At 41.0% G+C, this 19,271-nt stretch overlaps 1 protein-coding gene across 1 annotated transcript in view; it reads right to left on the bottom strand.

The window, feature by feature from the left end:
• Positions 1 to 18,220, bottom strand: part of LOC117525263 (tetraspanin-3-like) — a 35,432-nt gene extending 17,212 nt beyond the window's left edge. Inside the window, exons 1-4 of the mRNA XM_034187107.1 lie at positions 18,051 to 18,220; positions 14,555 to 14,746; positions 12,799 to 12,873; positions 4,583 to 4,684 (exon numbers count right to left, since the gene is read on the bottom strand). Coding sequence (XP_034042998.1) covers positions 4,583 to 4,684; positions 12,799 to 12,873; positions 14,555 to 14,746; positions 18,051 to 18,113 — 432 coding nt within the window. The 5' untranslated portion in view covers positions 18,114 to 18,220. The remainder of the gene's footprint in view (positions 1 to 4,582; positions 4,685 to 12,798; positions 12,874 to 14,554; positions 14,747 to 18,050) is intronic.
• Positions 18,221 to 19,271: the final 1,051 nt, after the last annotated feature.

The raw sequence follows: 19,271 nt of genomic DNA, 5'->3' as shown, positions 1-19,271 counted from the left end.
ATAAAAATTCAAAAAGAAAAAATAATATAGCACCTTCAACTGCACCACAGACTAAAGCAGTTAAATGTGGTCTATTAAACATTAGGTCTCTCTCTTCTAAGTCCCTGTTGGTAAATGATATAATAATTGATCAACATATTGATTTATTCTGCCTAACAGAAACCTGGTTACAGCAGGATGAATATGTTAGTTTAAATGAGTCAACACCCCCGAGTCACACTAACTGTCAGAATGCTCGTAGCACGGGCCGAGGAGGAGGATTAGCAGAAATCTTCCATTCCAGCTTATTAATTAATCAAAAACCCAGACAGAGCTTTAATTCATTTGAAAGCTTGTCTCTTAGTCTTGTCCATCCAAATTGGAAGTCCCAAAAAACAGTTTTATTTGTTATTATCTATCGTCCACCTGGTCGTTACTGTGAGTTTCTCTGTGAATTTTCAGACCTTTTGTCTGACTTAGGGCTTAGCTCAGATAAGATAATTATAGTGGGCGATTTTAACATCCACACAGATGCTGAGAATGACAGCCTCAACACTGCATTTAATCTATTATTAGACTCTATTGGCTTTGCTCAAAAGTAAATGAGTCCACCCACCACTTTAATCATATCTTAGATCTTGTTCTGACTTATGGTATGGAAATAGAAGACTTAACAGTATTCCCTGAAAACTCCCTTCTGTCTGATCATTTCTTAATAACATTTACATTTACTCTGGACTACCCAGTAGTGGGGAATAAGTTTCATTACACTAGAAGTCTTTCAGAAAGCGCTGTAACTAGGTTTAAGGATATGATTCCTTCTTTATGTTCTCTAATGCCATATACCAACACAGAGCAGAGTAGCTACCTAAACTCTGTAAGGGAGATAGAGTATCTCGTCAATAGTTTTACATCCTCATTGAAGACAACTTTGGATGTTGTAGCTCCTCTGAAAAAGAGAGCTTTAAATCAGAAGTGCCTGACTCCGTGGTATAACTCACAAACTCGCAGCTTAAAGCAGATAACCCGTAAGTTGGAGAGGAAATGGCGTCTCACTAATTTATAAGATCTTCACTTAGCCTGGAAAAAGAGTCTGTTGCTCTATAAAAAAGCCCTCCGTAAAGCTAGGACATCTTTCTACTCATCACTAATTGAAGAAAATAAGAACCCCAGGTTTCTTTTCAGCACTGTAGCCAGGCTGACAAAGAGTCAGAGCTCTATTGAGCTGAGTATTCCATTAACTTTAACTAGTAATGACTTCATGACTTTCTTTGCTAACAAAATTTTAACTATTAGAGAAAAAATTACTCATAACCATCCCAAAGACGTATCGTTATCTTTGGCTGCTTTCAGTGATGCCGGTACTTGGTTAGACTCTTTCTCTCCGATTGTTCTGTCTGAGTTATTTTCATTAGTTACTTCATCCAAACCATCAACATGTTTATTAGACCCCATTCCTACCAGGCTGCTCAAGGAAGCCCTACCATTATTTAATGCTTCGATCTTAAATATGATCAATCTATCTTTGTTAGTTGGCTATGTACCACAGGCTTTTAAGGTGGCAGTAATTAAACCATTACTTAAAAAGCCATCACTTGACCCAGCTATCTTAGCTAATTATAGGCCAATCTCCAACCTTCCTTTTCTCTCAAAAATTCTTGAAAGGGTAGTTGTAAAACAGCTAACTGATCATCTGCAGAGGAATGGTCTATTTGAAGAGTTTCAGTCAGGTTTTAGAATTCATCATAGTACAGAAACAGCATTAGTGAAGGTTACAAATGATCTTCTTATGGCCTCGGACAGTGGACTCGTCTCTGTGCTTGTTCTGTTGGACCTCAGTGCTGCTTTTGATACTGTTGACCATAAAATTTTATTACAGAGATTAGAGCATGCCATAGGTATTAAAGGCACTGCGCTGCGGTGGTTTGAATCATATTTGTCTAATAGATTACAATTTGTTCATGTAAATGGGGAATCTTCTTCACAGACTAAAGTTAATTATGGAGTTCCACAAGGTTCTGTGCTAGGACCAATTTTATTCACTTTATACATGCTTCCCTTAGGCAGTATTATTAGACATTTTCATTGTTACGCAGATGATACCCAGCTTTATCTATCCATGAAGCCAGAGGACACACACCAATTAGCTAAACTGCAGGATTGTCTTACAGACATAAAGACATGGATGACCTCTAATTTCCTGTTTTTAAACTCAGATAAAACTGAAGTTATTGTACTTGGCCCCACAAATCTTAGAAACATGGTGTCTAACCAGATCCTTACTCTGGATGGTATTACCCTGACCTCTAGTAATACTGTGAGAAATCTTGGAGTCATTTTTGATCAGGATATGTCATTCAAAGCACATATTAAACAAATATGTAGGACTGCTTTTTTGCATTTACGCAATATCTCTAAAATCAGAAAGGTCTTGTCTCAGAGTGATGCTGAAAAACTAATTCATGCATTTATTTCCTCTAGGCTGGACTATTGTAATTCATTATTATCAGGTTGTCCTAAAAGTTCCCTAAAAAGCCTTCAGTTAATTCAAAATGCTGCAGCTAGAGTACTGACGGGGACTAGAAGGAGAGAGCATATCTCACCCATATTGGCCTCTCTTCATTGGCTTCCTGTTAATTCTAGAATAGAATTTAAAATTCTTCTTCTTACTTATAAGGTTTTGAATAATCAGGTCCCATCTTATCTTAGGGACCTCGTAGTACCATATCACCCCAATAGAGCGCTTCGCTCTCAGACTGCAGGCTTACTTGTAGTTCCTAGGGTTTGTAAGAGTAGAATGGGAGGCAGAGCCTTCAGCTTTCAGGCTCCTCTCCTGTGGAACCAGCTCCCAATTCAGATCAGGGAGACAGACACCCTCTCTACTTTTAAGATTAGGCTTAAAACTTTCCTTTTTGCTAAAGCTTATAGTTAGGGCTGGATCAGGTGACCCTGAACCATCCCTTAGTTATGCTGCTATAGATGTAAACTGCTGGGGGGTTCCCATGATGCACTGTTTCTTTCTCTTTTTGCTCTGTATGCACCACTCTGCATTTAATCATTAGTGATCGATCTCTGCTCCCCTCCACAGCATGTCTTTTTCCTGGTTCTCTCCCTCAGCCCCAACCAGTCCCAGCAGAAGACTGCCCCTCCCTGAGCCTGGTTCTGCTGGAGGTTTCTTCCTGTTAAAAGGGAGTTTTTCCTTCCCACTGTAGCCAAGTGCTTGCTCACAGGGGGTCGTTTTGACCGTTGGGGTTTTTCATAATTATTGTATGGCCTTGCCTTACAATATAAAGCGCCTTGGGGCAACTGTTTGTTGTGATTTGGCGCTATATAAAAAAATTGATTGATTGATTATTCTGAACACTACTGTATGTAGACAGGTGGGTGCCTTTCAATCATGTTCAGTCAACTGAATTTACCTCAGGTGGACTACAATTAAGCGTTAGAAATATCTCAAGTATGATCAGTGGAACCAGAATGTGCCTAAGCTCAATTTTGAGCTCCATGGCAAAGGATGTGAATATTTGTGTACATGTTATTTCTTAGTTTTTATTTTTAATAAATTTGCGAATATCTCAAAAACATGTTTGTCATTGTTATTACAGGGTATGTAGAAGTATAAAGAAAAAAAATTATTTCATCCATTTTGTAATAAGTGTAGAAGAATTTTTAGGTCCATATTTGAACTGTGATGAACTATCAAGTGTCCTGATCCGAACTGTATGTCCTCTGGTTGAACTAGCAGGTGTTCAACCCAAAAAAAAAAGGGCTCTATTAGTCATTCAGTCTGTCAGGGGCTTTCCAAGGCCTTTTAGGTGCTTTCCCGCAGGCCACGTGCAGGGGCCTCAGGCCAGCTGCACGTGTGACTGAGGCCACGTGCGGGGGGGGCCTCAGGCCAGCTGCACCTGTGGCTGAAGGTCTTTTAAAAAAATCAGTTGTAAATCCTTCATGTTTTAATGGGAGCGTTTGTCACATTGAAATAATGGCCTAACACCTGCTTAGGGTTCACTAGAGGACGCTTCCAATAGAAAACCATGTCTTGGGAATGAAATAAATAAAAAAGTCGAAGGAGGAGCGATGCCCACGGGTCTCCAATAAATAGATGAGCGCGGTTGTCACTTATTCAGTCTCTCTAGAGGACTCAGTTTGTCTAAGCTCTGTGTCGAAGGCTTAAATAAACTTAAAAACTGTGTGCATTTTATCTTGCTTAAGGCTGAATTATTCTAAAGTGTTGTGTCCTTTTCTAGCATATCACTTGCAATTAGTTTGTTATCTAAAAGATGACATCCCGAGAAGACTAAAGACGAGCCACGACATAAGCCTCCTACCCCTGAAATCAAAATTTCTAAAACCAATTTTGACATTCATGAACAGATTCAAAATCGTCCAATGTCCACATTGCGATGCATCCAAGAATCGTTTTTTTTTCCTCCCATCCCTAATGTTAATAACACTTGAAATGACAGGCCACTATTTAAACATTCATACTTAAGAAAAAATCTGAATAGCAAAAATCCAAAGCCACATTGCTTCATAGTTGTTTTAGATTCATGTGAAAAAAGAAAAGGTGTGGGTTGTTTTTTTGTTTTTTTTAAATCCATACCTGCTTCTGCACATAGTCAATAGCACGGCTTGGAGCATCAGAGTTTGTGCCATTGTATTCATTGTAAACCTTCTGGATGGAGTGATTCACCTCATCTTCGACCTGAAACACAGTTGCTTTTATTGTCTGTGTCTTCCATTTCTACAATTTCTTCTTCTTCTATTACACTAATTACATTTCAAGGAGGTTATGTTTTCACCTGTATTTCTCTGACATTTCACTTAATCCAAGTATACCCTTTTAAAGTCCACCCACTGTAAATTGAATGTTAAAAAATGGAATATTAAAAATAAATAAAACAAGACCACACAACTAAAAAAATAAATAAAATATAATGCAATGCTAAAAGACTCTCGGCCACATGAGACATGATGTCTTGCAAATCACTCCAGAAGTGTTGTCAGGTTACAAAAACAGTGTTTTCAATTTTTAGAAGTGTTTATTTCTCGCTAGCTTTTACATAATATATGAGAAACATGTTACATTTACACAGAAATGCAGCGGTTTCAGAGCAGATTCCAGGATGTTGAATTAGCAGCCAGAGAGACCAGCCAGTGATGTCACAGTGTCTCTCTACTCTGACTGGCTGTCACTCACCCCGCACAAAAGTGGATTTGCATGATTCATAGCATAAAACAGGAAACAGAATGTGACCTTCTGAACTCTTAAAATAGGTCAAGATTAGCCACCTTTTAACTTGTCCAAGTTCTGCGTCCCAAGAAAGTTCCCTGTGAATTTGAAGAAGTAATAGGACTGGATTTAGGGTGGGTTCTAGCAATAAAAGGAACTTCAAAAAAAAAAAAAAATTGTCTAGAAAGAAATCAACACACTGGCTCATTGACATTACTTGCCGTATCTGAAATTCGACTTAATAGAGAGGTTACCAAAATTCTTTCCAGATGCAGTTGGAGTTTTCACACTTTTTCTCAGATGCTTAATAATTGTAAAAACAAATTTCGAAAAGAAAATAACTTCCAAATCGTTTTGATAACACATGTCCACTGTGAGTTCTGAGAGTTTGGCACAGATCTGTTAACTCATTAGAAAAGCTCTCTCAAGTCACTTTCCAAATAGCAGAGTGCTGTGCGCCTGAAGGACTTGGGCAGGGCGGGGTGGGGGTGGGTGACAGATTACATTCTGAATAGTTTATTTCATGTTATACCCAAAGGACACACATAACCAACTTAGATGATAAATACAACCCCTTGGACCCTACGTATGTACAATGCATCCACAAAGTATTCACAGCGCTTCACTTCGTCCACATCGTTATTAGGGATGGGGCTGATCCGATCCAACATCGGTACTGGCTTCCGATACCAACATAATTCACGGATCGGAAATTTCTGATACAACCTGTGGAGGTTTCCAATCCAGGAGAGGTGCCAGGTCTGTGAAATGTCTGAAGTGCTGCTTGCTGCTCTGTTTGCTGTGGAGTGCGGGGGGTGTGAACGGAAGTATGTCTCTCAATGAGACAGAGTCCTGTAATGTGAGACACCTCCGTCGAGTGTCTCTTCCACAGTTAGCAGCCAGTTAACAGGCAAGCATTGAGAAGTACTGTCGCTGACATGTCTGCTGGCACTGAAACACAGCAAAGCAATATAGTAGCATGCAATGTTTGCAAAGCCATTGCACTGAGAGGTGGACACTTCATTGTGACCTGAATCAAACATTTGTAAAAGCACCAAAGAGCATAAGGATTTTTTTTTTATTTATTTTTTGGTGATTTCTTGTGGCATTTTGGAAATGAGGCAATGCTCCGTCCTGAAAAAGGTTCATGAGCGGATATGCCATCTGGTGTTCAAGAGATGAAACTTGAGCCACTGATCCAACAATAACAGATTACAGGCTCTTTATTGCCATTGTACAAAGAAAGGTTAGGTACAACCCTTTCAGTACAAATATAAACCTGAGTAAACCACATGCAGACATGAAAGGTCTGGAGAAGAAAGTAAACAAAATTTAACAGAATGAAAAAGGTATGTTCAGAGCGCAAAATAAAAACAATTATAAGTACGTAGTAGCAAAAAAGGGTACATACATACATACATACATACTATACGTATCTACAAAACTGTGGATATTATAGTATATTAACAAATAAAAAGTACTTAATTCTTTCACCAAAACATCAACTCTAGGCCCATATCTTAGATGCATCTTCTGGTAAATTGTAGCTGAACTTTTAGGTCTTGTTTTTAATGCCTCTCTCACACCTACATGAATTAGCCTGTGTATGTCGACTGTATTAAAAATGCTGCCATACTCTGATGTACGTCTAATAAATTAATGCAGCTGTCACACCTTGACAATTTAACCAGCATACAGCGACAGCCCCGTTTCCACCAAGTGATTCAGGTTGGTGCTGCATAGTATTATACTTGTGGGAACAGTCAAGTCTGGCAAGGTTTGTGTTTCCACCGCCGGCAGAACCCTTTGTTTGGCAGGTAGAACATTTAAATATTGAGAGCACGTCATCAAGCATGCATACGATGTCGCCCGGCGTCTCCACTCCACATGGAGGCAAAACAGAGTAATTTTAACTTTATTTCATTTTTGTCTTGGTGGATCACAGGATTTATTTTAAATCGCGTGCAGACAGAATCCGCTGATGGCTATGATAAATGCTGAGACGTTAATGAGGCGGTGACGCAAAGTGCCGGCCTCCTCTGCTGAGACGCGCAGTCGCGCACCCGCTGGAGCAGAAAAACACAGATGAACTTCTTTAAAATGCTACATTTCTTCAGCCATGACAACGAATTGAAAGTATTTTCAGACATCGTGTTCCAAAATCAGGAGGCCTTATATGGATAAGTTTTCATCAGGCTGTGATCATGAATCTGACCAAATCTAACAGGCAATATTCAGACTTTATATTTACTCAATAGTTTTAATATTTGAAACACTCTGTTCTCATGAGGACTGCAGCTATCAGCCAATCAATGGGCAACATTAATGGATGTATTTTGACTTATGAGTAAATTACAAGAAATGTGTATCAACAATCACATAGCTTACCTAGAACTAATGTCTTGCATGTGCGGGACATATGAGTCATATGCTGGCATACATGGAAAATTGTAAGCATGGCCAAAATTTTTCGAGGTGCTCGACGTATTACGACGTAACAGCATGCTTCAACGTGCTCTTAAACAAAACATACCATAACATAAATCTTCAACCAGTCCCTGACGCAGTCTGTTGTCCCATCATGCCTGAAGACCTCACTATGGTCCCCCTACCCAAGAAATCCCCCATAACCAGCCTCAATGACTACCGGCCTGTTGCACTCACACCGGTGGTGATGAAGTGTTTGGACAAACTGGTTATCAGTCACATCATTCCTAACCCCCACTCAAGATCCATACCAATTTGCTTACAAGGCCAACAGAGAATGCCATGACTGCTGCCCTCCACGCCACGCTGACCCACCTAGAGCAACAGGGTAATTACGCTCTTCTTCTCTTTGTGGACTATAGTTCAGCATTCAACACCATCCTCCCCCATGGCCTTGTGAGGAAACTGCTGAACCTCAGTCTACCTCACTCCAAATGTCTTTGGATTAAGGACTTTGTCAGATCGCTCACAGAGAGTCAAGATTGGCCCCCACACATCCACAACTCTCACACTCAGCTCCAGTTCCCCTCAAGGGTGCGTGCTGAGCCCGCTGCGCTTCACCCTCTACACCTCTGACTGCACCCCTTTCCACACCAGCAACACCTTCATTAAGTATGTGGATGACATCACGGTGGTAGGCTGTATCACTGGAGGAGATGAGTCCGCTCATCGGGATGAGGTTGAACAGCTGACAGTGTGGTGTAATGAAAATTATCTGGTACTGATCACATCCAAAACCAAGGACCTAATCATAGACTTCAGGAGAAACAAAACACACACTCAGCTCATTATCATTGGGGGACCTGTGTGGAAAGAGTCAGGGACTTCCATGTCTTGGTAGTCCACATACACTCAACAAAAATATAAACGCAACACTTTTGGTTTTGCTCCCATTTTGTATGAGATGAACTCAAAGATCTAAAACTTTTTCCACATACACAATATCACCATTTCCCTCAAATACTGTTCACAAACCAGTCTAAATCTGTGATAGTGAGCACTTCTCCTTTGCTGAGATAATCCATCCCACCTCACAGGTGTGCCATATCAAGATGCTTAGACACCATGATTAGTGCACAGGTGTGCCTTAGACTGTCCACAATAAAAGGCCACTCTGAAAGGTGCAGTTTTGTTTTATTGGGGGGGGATACCAGTCAGTATCTGGTGTGACCACCATTTGCCTCATGCAGTGCAACACATCTCCTTCACAGAGTTGATCAGGTTGTCAATTGTGGCCTGTGGAATGTTGGTCCACTCCTCTTCAATGGCTGTGCGAAGTTGCTGGATATTGGCAGGAACTGGTACACGCTGTCGTATACGCCGGTCCAGAGCATCCCAAACATGCTCAATGGGTGACATGTCCGGTGAGTATGCCGGCCATGCAAGAACTGGGACATTTTCAGCTTCCAAGAATTGTGTACAGATCCTTGCAACATGGGGCCGTGCATTATCCTGCTGCAACATGAGGTGATGTTCTTGGATGTATGGCACAACAATGGGCCTCAGGATCTCGTCACGGTATCTCTGTGCATTCAAAATACCATCAATAAAATGCACCTGTGTTCTTCGTCCATAACAGACGCCTTCCCATACCATAACCCCACCGCCACCATGGGCCATTCGATCCACAACATTGACATCAGAAAACCGCTCACCCACACGACGCCACACACGCTGTCTGCCATCTGCCCTGGACAGTGTGAACCGGGATTCATCCGTGAAGAGAACACCTCTCCAATGTGCCAAACGCCAGCGAATGTGAGCATTTGCCCACTCAAGTCGGTTACGACGACGAACTGGAGTCAGGTCGAGACCCCGATGAGGACGACGAGCATGCAGATGAGCTTCCCTGAGACTGTTTCTGACAGTTTGTGCAGAAATTCTTTGGTTATGCAAACCGATTGTTTCAGCAGCTGTCCGAGTGGCTGGTCTCAGACGATCTTGGAGGTGAACATGCTGGATGTGGAGGTCCTGGGCTGGTGTGGTTACACGTGGTCTGCGGTTGTGAGGCTGGTTGGATGTACTGCCAAATTCTCTGAAACGCCTTTGGAGACGGCTTATGGTAGAGAAATGAACATTCAATACACGAGCAACAGCTCTGGTTGACATTCCTGCTGTCAGCATGCCAACTGCACACTCCCTCAAATCTTGCGACATCTGTGGCATTGTGCTGTGTGATAAAACTGCACCTTTCAGAGTGGCCTTTTATTGTGGGCAGTCTAAGGCACACCTGTGCACTAATCATGGTGTCTAATCAGCATCTTGATATGGCACACCTGTGAGGTGGGATGGATTATCTCAGCAAAGGAGAAGTGCTCACTATCACAGATTTAGACTGGTTTGTGAACAATATTTGAGGGAAATGGTGATATTGTGTATGTGGAAAAGTTTTAGATCTTTGAGTTCATCTCATACAAAATGGGAGCAAAACCAAAAGTGTTGCGTTTATATTTTTGTTGAGTGTAGATAAGAAACTGACCTGGGACAGGAACACCACACACTTGGTAAAGAAGGCACAGCAGCAAAGACTTCACTTCCTGAGAATCCTCAGGAAAAACAACATAAACCAGAGATTACGCATGGCTTTTTAACGCTCTACCATGGAGAGCATCCTTACATACTGTCTCTGTATGTGGTTTGCCAGCTGCACGAGGGCAAATAGTAAAGAGCTCCAGATGATTACCAAAATGGCAGAAAAGATCACTGGGTGCCCTCTACGCACACTGGAAGGATCTTCATTGTTCTTACTGTCTCAGGAGAGCGAAAACCATCCTAAAAGGACTCATCCCACCCTGGCCACACTCTGTTTGAGCTACTGCCATCAGACAGATGGTACAGTGCCATTAAAGCAAGTACAAATAGATTGAAAAACAGTTTCTACCCAACTGATGTTAGAGCTTTGAATGCCATTGGAACCAAATAGCCATGTCACATGCCACACTTGAGTGCAATATTTGTTTTTGTGCAATATCCACAGTTTTGTATATACTTTTCTCTTTTTATATACAGTTGTATGGAAAAGTTTGGGGACCCCTGATAATTTTCATGATTTTCATTTATAAATCATTGGTTGTCTGGATCAGTATTTTCAGTTAAATATATCATATAACAGACGAACACACCGATATTTGAGAAGTGAAATGAAGTTTCTAGTATTTACAGAAAGTGTGCAATAATTATTTAAACAAAATTAGGCAAGTGCATAAATTTGGGCACCCTTGTCATTTTACTGATTTGAATCCAATTAGCACTAATTATTGGAACACAAAATTGGTTTGATAAGCTCATTGACCCTTGACCTCCTTACACAGGTGAATCCATCATGAGAAAGGGTATTTAAGGTGGCCATTTGCAAATGTTTCCCCTCTTTGCATCTCTTCTAATGAGTGGCAACATGGGAGCCTCTAAACAACACTCAAATGACCGGAAAAAAAAAAAAAAAGACTGTTCAACATCATGGTTTAAGGGAAGGATACAAAAAGCTATCTCAGAGATTTCAGCTGTCACTTTCCACTGTAAGGAACATCGTGAGGAAATGGAAGACCGCAGGCACAGTAGTAGTTATGGCCCGAAGTGGCAGGCCAAGAAAAATCTCAGATAAGCTGAAGCGACGGATGGTGAGAACAGTCACAGTCAACCCACAGACCTGCTCCAAAGACCTACAACATGATCTTGCTGCAGATAGTGTCTCTGTGCATCGCTCAACTATACAGCGCACTTTGCACAAAGAGATGCTGTAATGCAGAGGAAGCCTTTTCTGCGTACACGCCACAAACGGGTATGCTAAAGCCCATTTGGACAAGCCAGCTTCATTTTGGAATGAGGTGCTGTGGACTGATGAAACTGAAATTGATTTATTTGGACATAACAAGGGGCGGTATGCATGGCTGAAAAAGAACAGCATTTCAAGAAAAACACGTGCTACCTACAGTAAAATTTGGAGGTGGTTCCATCATGCTGTGGGCCAGTGCAGGTACAGGGAATCTTGTTAAAGTTGAGGGTCACGTGAATTCAGTTAATATCAGCAGATTCTTGAGAACAGTGTTCATGAATCAGTGACAAAGTTGAAGATGAGCCAGGGCTGGATCTTTCAACAAGACAACGACCCTAAACACTGCTTAAATCTACTAAGGCATTCATGCAGAGGAACAAGTACAACATTCTGGAATGACCATCTCAGTCCCCAGACCTGAATATTATTGAAATCTGTAGTGTGATTTTAAGCGGGCTGTCCATGCTCGGAAACCATCAAACCTGAGATGTTTTGTAAAGAAGACTGGTCCAAAATATCTTCAAACAGAATCCAGACTCTCATTGAAAGCTATAGGAAGTGTTTAGAGGCTGTTATTTCTGCAAAAGGAGGCCCTACTAAATATTGATGTATTTTTTCTACTGGGGTGCCCAAATTTATGCACCTGCCTAATTTTCTTTAAATAATTATTGCACACTTTCTGTGAATCCTATAAACTTCAATTCACTTCTCAAATATCACTGTGTTTGTCTGCTATATGATATATTTAACTGAAATTGCTGATCCAAACAACAAATGATTTATAAAGGAAAATCATGGAAATCATCAGGGGTGCCCAAACATTTGCATACAACTGTATGCAATCTCTGTTTTGCTACTACATACTTATATTTTCTTTTTTGAAATTTGCACTCTGGACATACCTCCTTCATTTGGTTAAATTTTATGTTTATTTTTCTTTTCCAGACTTTTAAAGTCTGCACAGGGTTTACATTTGCCCTGAAAGGGTTGCACCTTACCTTCCACTATACTTTGTTACAATGACAAAGTATCTGTATTAGACCACTGGTGTCCAAAGGATGCCAGAAAGGGTCAAGCGGGTGCAGGTTTTCTTTGCAGCCACTGACTCCACTGACTCCAATTTGGGGGGAAAAATTAATTTCATCCATTTTGGAATAAGGCTGTCACATTAAAAAATGTGTAAAAAGTGAAGCACTGTGAATACTTTCTGGATGCACTGTATATCTGTAGGACAGTTGCAAATCTCATATGTTAGCAACTAACACAGCAGATACTGTATGCAAGTAAAATGTCAATCTGATAAAACTTCCCAACTGGCAGAATTTACCTTTGCTCTGTAAATGTAGCCAAGCACCACCACCACGCACTCAGTTATAAAAACAAGCAAGAGGATGGCAGCAAACTGAAAGACACATTGGTGAAAGACTTCTTAGTGTAACTATACAGAAAATTCATTATTTTACATTGGTCAGAATTTATACAGTGAGAGAAATAAGTATTTGAACCACTGTGGATTTTGCAAGTTTTCCCACCTACAAAGAATGAAGAGGTCTGTCATTTTTTTTAATCACAGGTACACTTCAACTATGAGAGACAGAATCTCAAAATAAATAAATAATTCAGAAAACCACATTGTATGATTTTTAAATAATTTATTTGCACCAACCAGCAAGATTTCTGTCTCTCACAGACCTGTTAGTTTTTCTTTAAGAAGCCCTCTTATGCTGCACTCTTTACCTGTATTACTGCACCTGTTTGAACTCATTACCTGTATAAAAGACACCTGTCCACACACTCAGTCACACTTCAACCTATCCACCATGGCCAAGACCAAAGAGCTGTCTAAGGACACCAGGGACAAAACTGTAGACCTGCACAAGGCTGGGATGGACTACAGGACAACAGGCAAGCAGCTTGGAGAGAAGACAACAACTGTTGGCGCAATTATTAGAAAATGGAAGAAACACAAGATGACTGTCAATCTTCCTCGGCCTGGGGCTCCATGTAAGATCTCACCTCATGTAAGGTAAGGATGATTCTGAGAAAGCACAGAACTATACAGGATCGAGGACCTAGTCAATGACCTGTAGAGAGCTGGTACCACAGTCACAAAGATTACACCAGTAACACACTACACCATTATGGTTTAAAATCCTGCAGGGCATGTAAAGTCCCCCTGCTCAAGCCAGCACATGTCCAGGACTGTTTGAAGTTCACCAGTGACCATCTGGATGATCCAGAGGAGGCATGGGAGGTCTTGTGGTCAGATGAGACCAAAATAGAGCTTTCTGGTTTCAACTCCACTCGCCGTGTTTAAAGAACAACCCCAAGAACACCGCACCAACCATGAAGCATGGGGGTGGAAACATAATTTTTGGAGGTGCTTTTCTGTAAAGGGGACTGGACGACTGCACCGCGTTGAAGGGAGCATGGATGGGCTCACGTATCGCAAGATTTTGTCAACAACCTCCTTCCCTCAGTAAGAACATTGAAGATGGGTCATGGCTGGGTCTTCCAGTATGACAGTGACCCCAAACACACAGCCAGAGCAACTAAAGAGTGGCTCCATAAGAAGCATTTCAAGGTCCTGGAGTGGTATATCGAGTCTCCAGACCTGAACTCATTAGAAAAGGAGGGAGCTGAAACTTGAAACCTGAAAGATCTGAAATATATCTGTATGGCGGAGTGGATCAAAATCCCTGCTGCAGTGTGCAAACTTGGTCAACTACAGGAAATGTCTGATCTCTGTAACTGCAAACAAAGGTTTCTATACCAAATATTAAGATCTGCTTTTCTATTGTATCAAATACTTTTTTCATGCAATAAAATGCAAATTAATTATTTAAAAAACATACAATGTGATTTTCTGATTTTTTTTTTTTTTTTTTAGATTCTGTCTCTCACAGTTGAAGTGTACGTACGATAAAAAATACAGACCTCTCCATTCTTTGTTGGTGGGAAAACCTGCACAACTGACAGTAGATCATACTTATTTGCCTCATTGTGTCATAGCTGTGTGGCCTAGATATCTTTATTCAGCATGGAACAGTGTGTCAAAATAATTCAGTACAATTCACACTTACAGTTGCAAGGCCACAGGAGCTTTCACGTATTGTAGCACAGCAGCCAATCAAGCCAATGATGAAAAGGAGAGTCCCAACAGCTATTATTATGACAGCAGGAATCAAAGTGTACACATCTTCAAAGAAGTGGTCATAATCGTCATATGTGATAAAAACATAGGCGCCAATGTAGCACAAAATCCCAGCTGCAGCCTGTAGACAGACAGAATAGTGAAAATCTGAGAAAACAAATGGGTAATAAAATTTTGGGAGTGAAAAGGCAGAAGACACAAAAGATAGTACAAGCATCATTTCACAGGCAATTATTCCAAAGAAAAGGCCTTCAGCTTTCTTTTGCCTGCTCCCATTTTGCTTCCATCCATCATGGATCTGCATGTTGATTTGCCAAACGTTTTACACTTGGATACCCTTTCTGATGCAACTACAGTTTAAGTACAAATGTTGGCACAGTGGTACATGTCTGAGTTTATTCAGATAGGTACATGTAAAGTACACCTTCAGCTAGCTCGCACAATACTTGGTCTCCTTGCAAGATCCTTGGGTACCACTGGAATGACAAAAGAATGTGAATGTTAGTGAGACTCAGATGAGGAATATCACTTGCACTGGAAGAGAGCAATGATGTTTTGGCCATGTGGCCATGATCCAGCACCCTGGCACTTCAGTGATGAGCACCCCAGCAACTGGAGAAAGACTGCAGCAGATAGATGGTTACTTTGAGAGTTTGAGACAGGCCAGTTGTCTGGGTGGTTGCCATCAAGAAACCAAAGCGTTGTAGCATAGTGTATCTGGTGATGTGAATCACCAACAACATGCTCCAACCTTTGTTGCTAATTACAGGTGATCACTCAGGTCACTTTGGTGTTTGTCATTACCCATAACTGGGGGTCAACGGATTATCGGCTAAGCAACTGCTAGGCAACAGTGCACAGATGCAAAATCCTTGGCAGAGTTCCAGTTTATGGTGCTCTCGACATGAACTTACATTTTCAATGCCAATATTTCATATCTGTCAAGAATATAGCCATCTTAAGATCACCAAAGTTTAGGGGACTGAAGGCAAGCTACAACTGCCAGTTCAGTACATTTTTTGCTCAAATAGTCAAAGAAAGACCAGAAATCACTCAGAGTAAAGGGCACAATAACAAACCTGTACACTTTCAGTGATTTTAGATGCATACACCACTGCACAGTGATATACTGCACCACACTCTCACGAGCGCCACGAGCTTAGCTTATGGCAAGCTAAAAGTGGACGCTCTCGTTATGGCCAAACAACTGTCCAGTTTCTGGGTATTCTGTGTTAGTACACCCCCGCAGCTGACGTGCTTGATGAATTCCTGCGCAAATATTCCTGTAAGATAATGAGTATATCTCATCTATATACAATTCTAAAATTTACCAGTAATAAAATTATAAAGATGAGTGAAGTTTTAAGAGTGGCCGTAATAAATATTTAAGACACTTAGTTTATAAGCAACTTCACCTGTTATTGCTCAAGCACACTGTAAACATTGACACGATGAAGTTTGATGTGGAAGAGTTCAGAAAGATACAATTGGAATGTTTTGAATACTGTTTACAGTTGGCGATGAAAGACGTGGGTGTTAACTTCGTGTTAAAGTCAGAACAAGAAGCTGCACTGAACGAGATCTATATGGGAAGAGACACATTCTGTGTTGTTGCTCCAACGAGAGCGGCGCACTGAGCAGGGTGGCAAAAGTAGTCTGGCGAGCTCAATCTGTGGGCGAGCTATCCCACAATGCCAAAATAGCAGAGATGTCGGTCCAATGAGAGCAGCACTCTGAGCAGGGTGATACTGCACTACTGGTAGTGACAAAACATTGAATAGTTGGTTAACAGTTTGTTTTCAAATTTGTTTTAACATGCCTGATTGCAATACTGCTTTTGAAGTGTTAATCCAATTTGAGCTACACAAACTGGATGAAATGTGTTATGCAAATTATTTTCATTATGTTACATAAAATGACTTGAAATAACATTTTTAAAGTTATTTTCAGGGTCCTGTGACAGACTGGCGTCCTGTCCAGGGTGTACAACCCCTCACACCCTGTGACTGCTGGAACTGACTCCAGGCCCCCTCCCTGACTCTTATGCCCATTACACATAGGCAAGATGTGTTCCGAATGTCATATTTGGGACATTCTTGGCATATTCCTGACATTCTTAACATGACTTAATGGATCTGAATAGGTTTCTTAATAGTGCGTGTTGGTACGTGATTTTCGTGGAGCATGTTTTTTGGCTTTTTTGGCTGTCTTCCACGAATGTCACGCACCACCCTCATTTCACCTCATGTTGTGGAGGTCACAACTCAGCGTGTTGATCCGTCTTGATTAGTGATGATCCTTAACAGAGTGTGACAGTGTTCTTGTCTGACGTACAAACAATTAAACCCTGCTGCACCGCATTCAGTTTCATTGCTGCATTATGCTGAAGGAGGACAGTGACGCCAAGTCAGCTACAAGTTTTGTTCCAATGCTCCTCAGCGCGCTACTGAAGGTGTTCCACCTGCTGCATGTGCCTGATGTTTGGGAAAACGTGTGAGACGAGCACTGCGTGGAGCCACACATCTGGCTCTCTCCGTCTCCTCCTCCTCCTCCTCTCTGCACCACTCCATGGCACAGAGCCCAACTAAGCATGCAATCACAAAGATCTGAATTGTTCAGCAGCTGATGGATGAATATGGGTGTGGGTGGAAACAATTCACCTCATTCACAATGTGACAGAACTTAACGATGCGACGCAGAAACTTATTCTTGACCGTGCGTAATGGTTCCTGATAATTCTCCAGCAACACGTGCCATTAATCATAATGTGTGGTAACAGGTTGCAGCAGTTCCTGAGGACACCTGACGCCTCTGCCCCGAATCATCACATTCGTGATCAGCGGCCAAGAATGTATACTTCGTGGCATTCGTGACTTACGTGTAAACGCACTTTTAATTGGAATAAACAGTTGAAGATGAGTACACGAGTTAATGTATTTTCAGACACAGACTGAACAAATACTTGAAAAAGTAATTATTAATATTGCAGATCTAAGGATTACAATGTGTAATACGATCTGGGTCACGCTTTATCAGGGCTTTAAACAAAGTCATCACAGGAACTGTTGGTCTTGTTTTTCTTTTATTATAGATAAAACATTTACCATTCAGCCTTTTCATTATTGTTATTATTATTATATTTCCAGCGATCTGTTCATGTAATGGTGCACCATGAGCTCCGAGAGCGGCTGGAATCACAGCAACAAGACTGTAGGATGTCACAAAGATTATCTCGTCAAAATCTGCATTATTTATCCTATTCTGCTGGCTGTGCGTGACTGAATGTGCGGCGCAGTTTCCGTGAGCATTATTGTGTAAACTAACACTGTGGCGTGTCACTGCAGTGAAGTGAACCTCTGGCGCAGTTTTGCTAGCTCGCTAACGTTACCACCAGCCGGCTGCAGACAAACGGAACATATTCTTACCCAAAATATGAGATTAAGAAACACCAGGACGGTTTTAGACGACGTAATACCACACTGTCCCATGGTGCTGTGAGTCGTAAAAGTGCAGCTATAGCTACAAAAACATATACTTTTGTATCCTGATGCACCTGCAGCAACGATAAAATGGCTTCGTGATCCTGTATATAAAGTCTAAGATCCTGCCTCGCTGTGTTCTGCTTTCAACCAATGAAATCGCCGTAAAAACCCGATCAACGTCACGTGCTGAGATGGCGTCATCATTCAAAACAAAAAGATTCATAATGTGGTCTATTATGTGTTAATTGTCTGCATTTATATGTTTTGTATATTTTTGTATTTCGAAATCTCAAATAAAGAATTTGTAATTAAAAATAATAATTTGAGATTTTTTTTTCCCCCCTCGAACCTCTAAATAACAATTTGCTGTTTCTATTTACCCCTGCACTTTGACTTACTTGACATGAAAGGTTGACATTAAACCAATGCATTAAACCCACTGAATTATTAATTACTATTTGTATTTATGATATTCCAGATTTCAATTTCAGTTTTCAATTTATTTCATTTTATATAGTGCCACATCACAACAAAGTTGCCTCCAGGTGCTTCACACAAGCAAGGTCTAACCTTACCAACCCCCAGAGCAAGCACACAGGTGAGAGTAGTAAGGAAAAACTCAATCACAGGAAGAAACCTCAAGCAGACCAATCTCAAAGGGGTGACCCTCTGCTTGGGCCATGCTACCAACACAAATACTGACACAAAGTACAAAAACAATTCCTAATAAAATTAATTTAAAAAGTAAGTAAGCATAGTAATGCATAAAAAGCATAGTAACATACTATGCCAGTATGCTGGCCATACGAAAGGGAAAATAAGTGTGTCTTAAGTCTGGACTGGAAAGTCTCTACAGAATCTGACTGTTTTATTGATGCAGGGAGATCATTCCACAGAACAGGGGCACAATAAGAGAAAGCTCTGTGATCTGCAGACTTCTAATTCACCCGAGGGACACAAAGAAGTTCTGCAACCTGAGAACACAAAGCCCAGGCCAGTACGTAGGATTTAATTAGGTCACGTAAGTAGGGAGGTGCCAGTCTGTGAACAGTTTTATAGGGTAGTAGCAGAACCTTAAAATCTAATCTCACTGGGACAGGAAGCCAGTGAAGGGATGCCAAAATGGGTGTAATGTGGTCAAACCTTCTGCTTCCTGTCAAAAGT

Source organism: Thalassophryne amazonica, chromosome 2 (assembly GCF_902500255.1).
Source record: "Thalassophryne amazonica chromosome 2, fThaAma1.1, whole genome shotgun sequence".
Taxonomy (NCBI): Eukaryota; Metazoa; Chordata; class Actinopteri; order Batrachoidiformes; family Batrachoididae; genus Thalassophryne; species Thalassophryne amazonica.
This window is presented reverse-complemented; position numbering and strand designations above follow the sequence as displayed.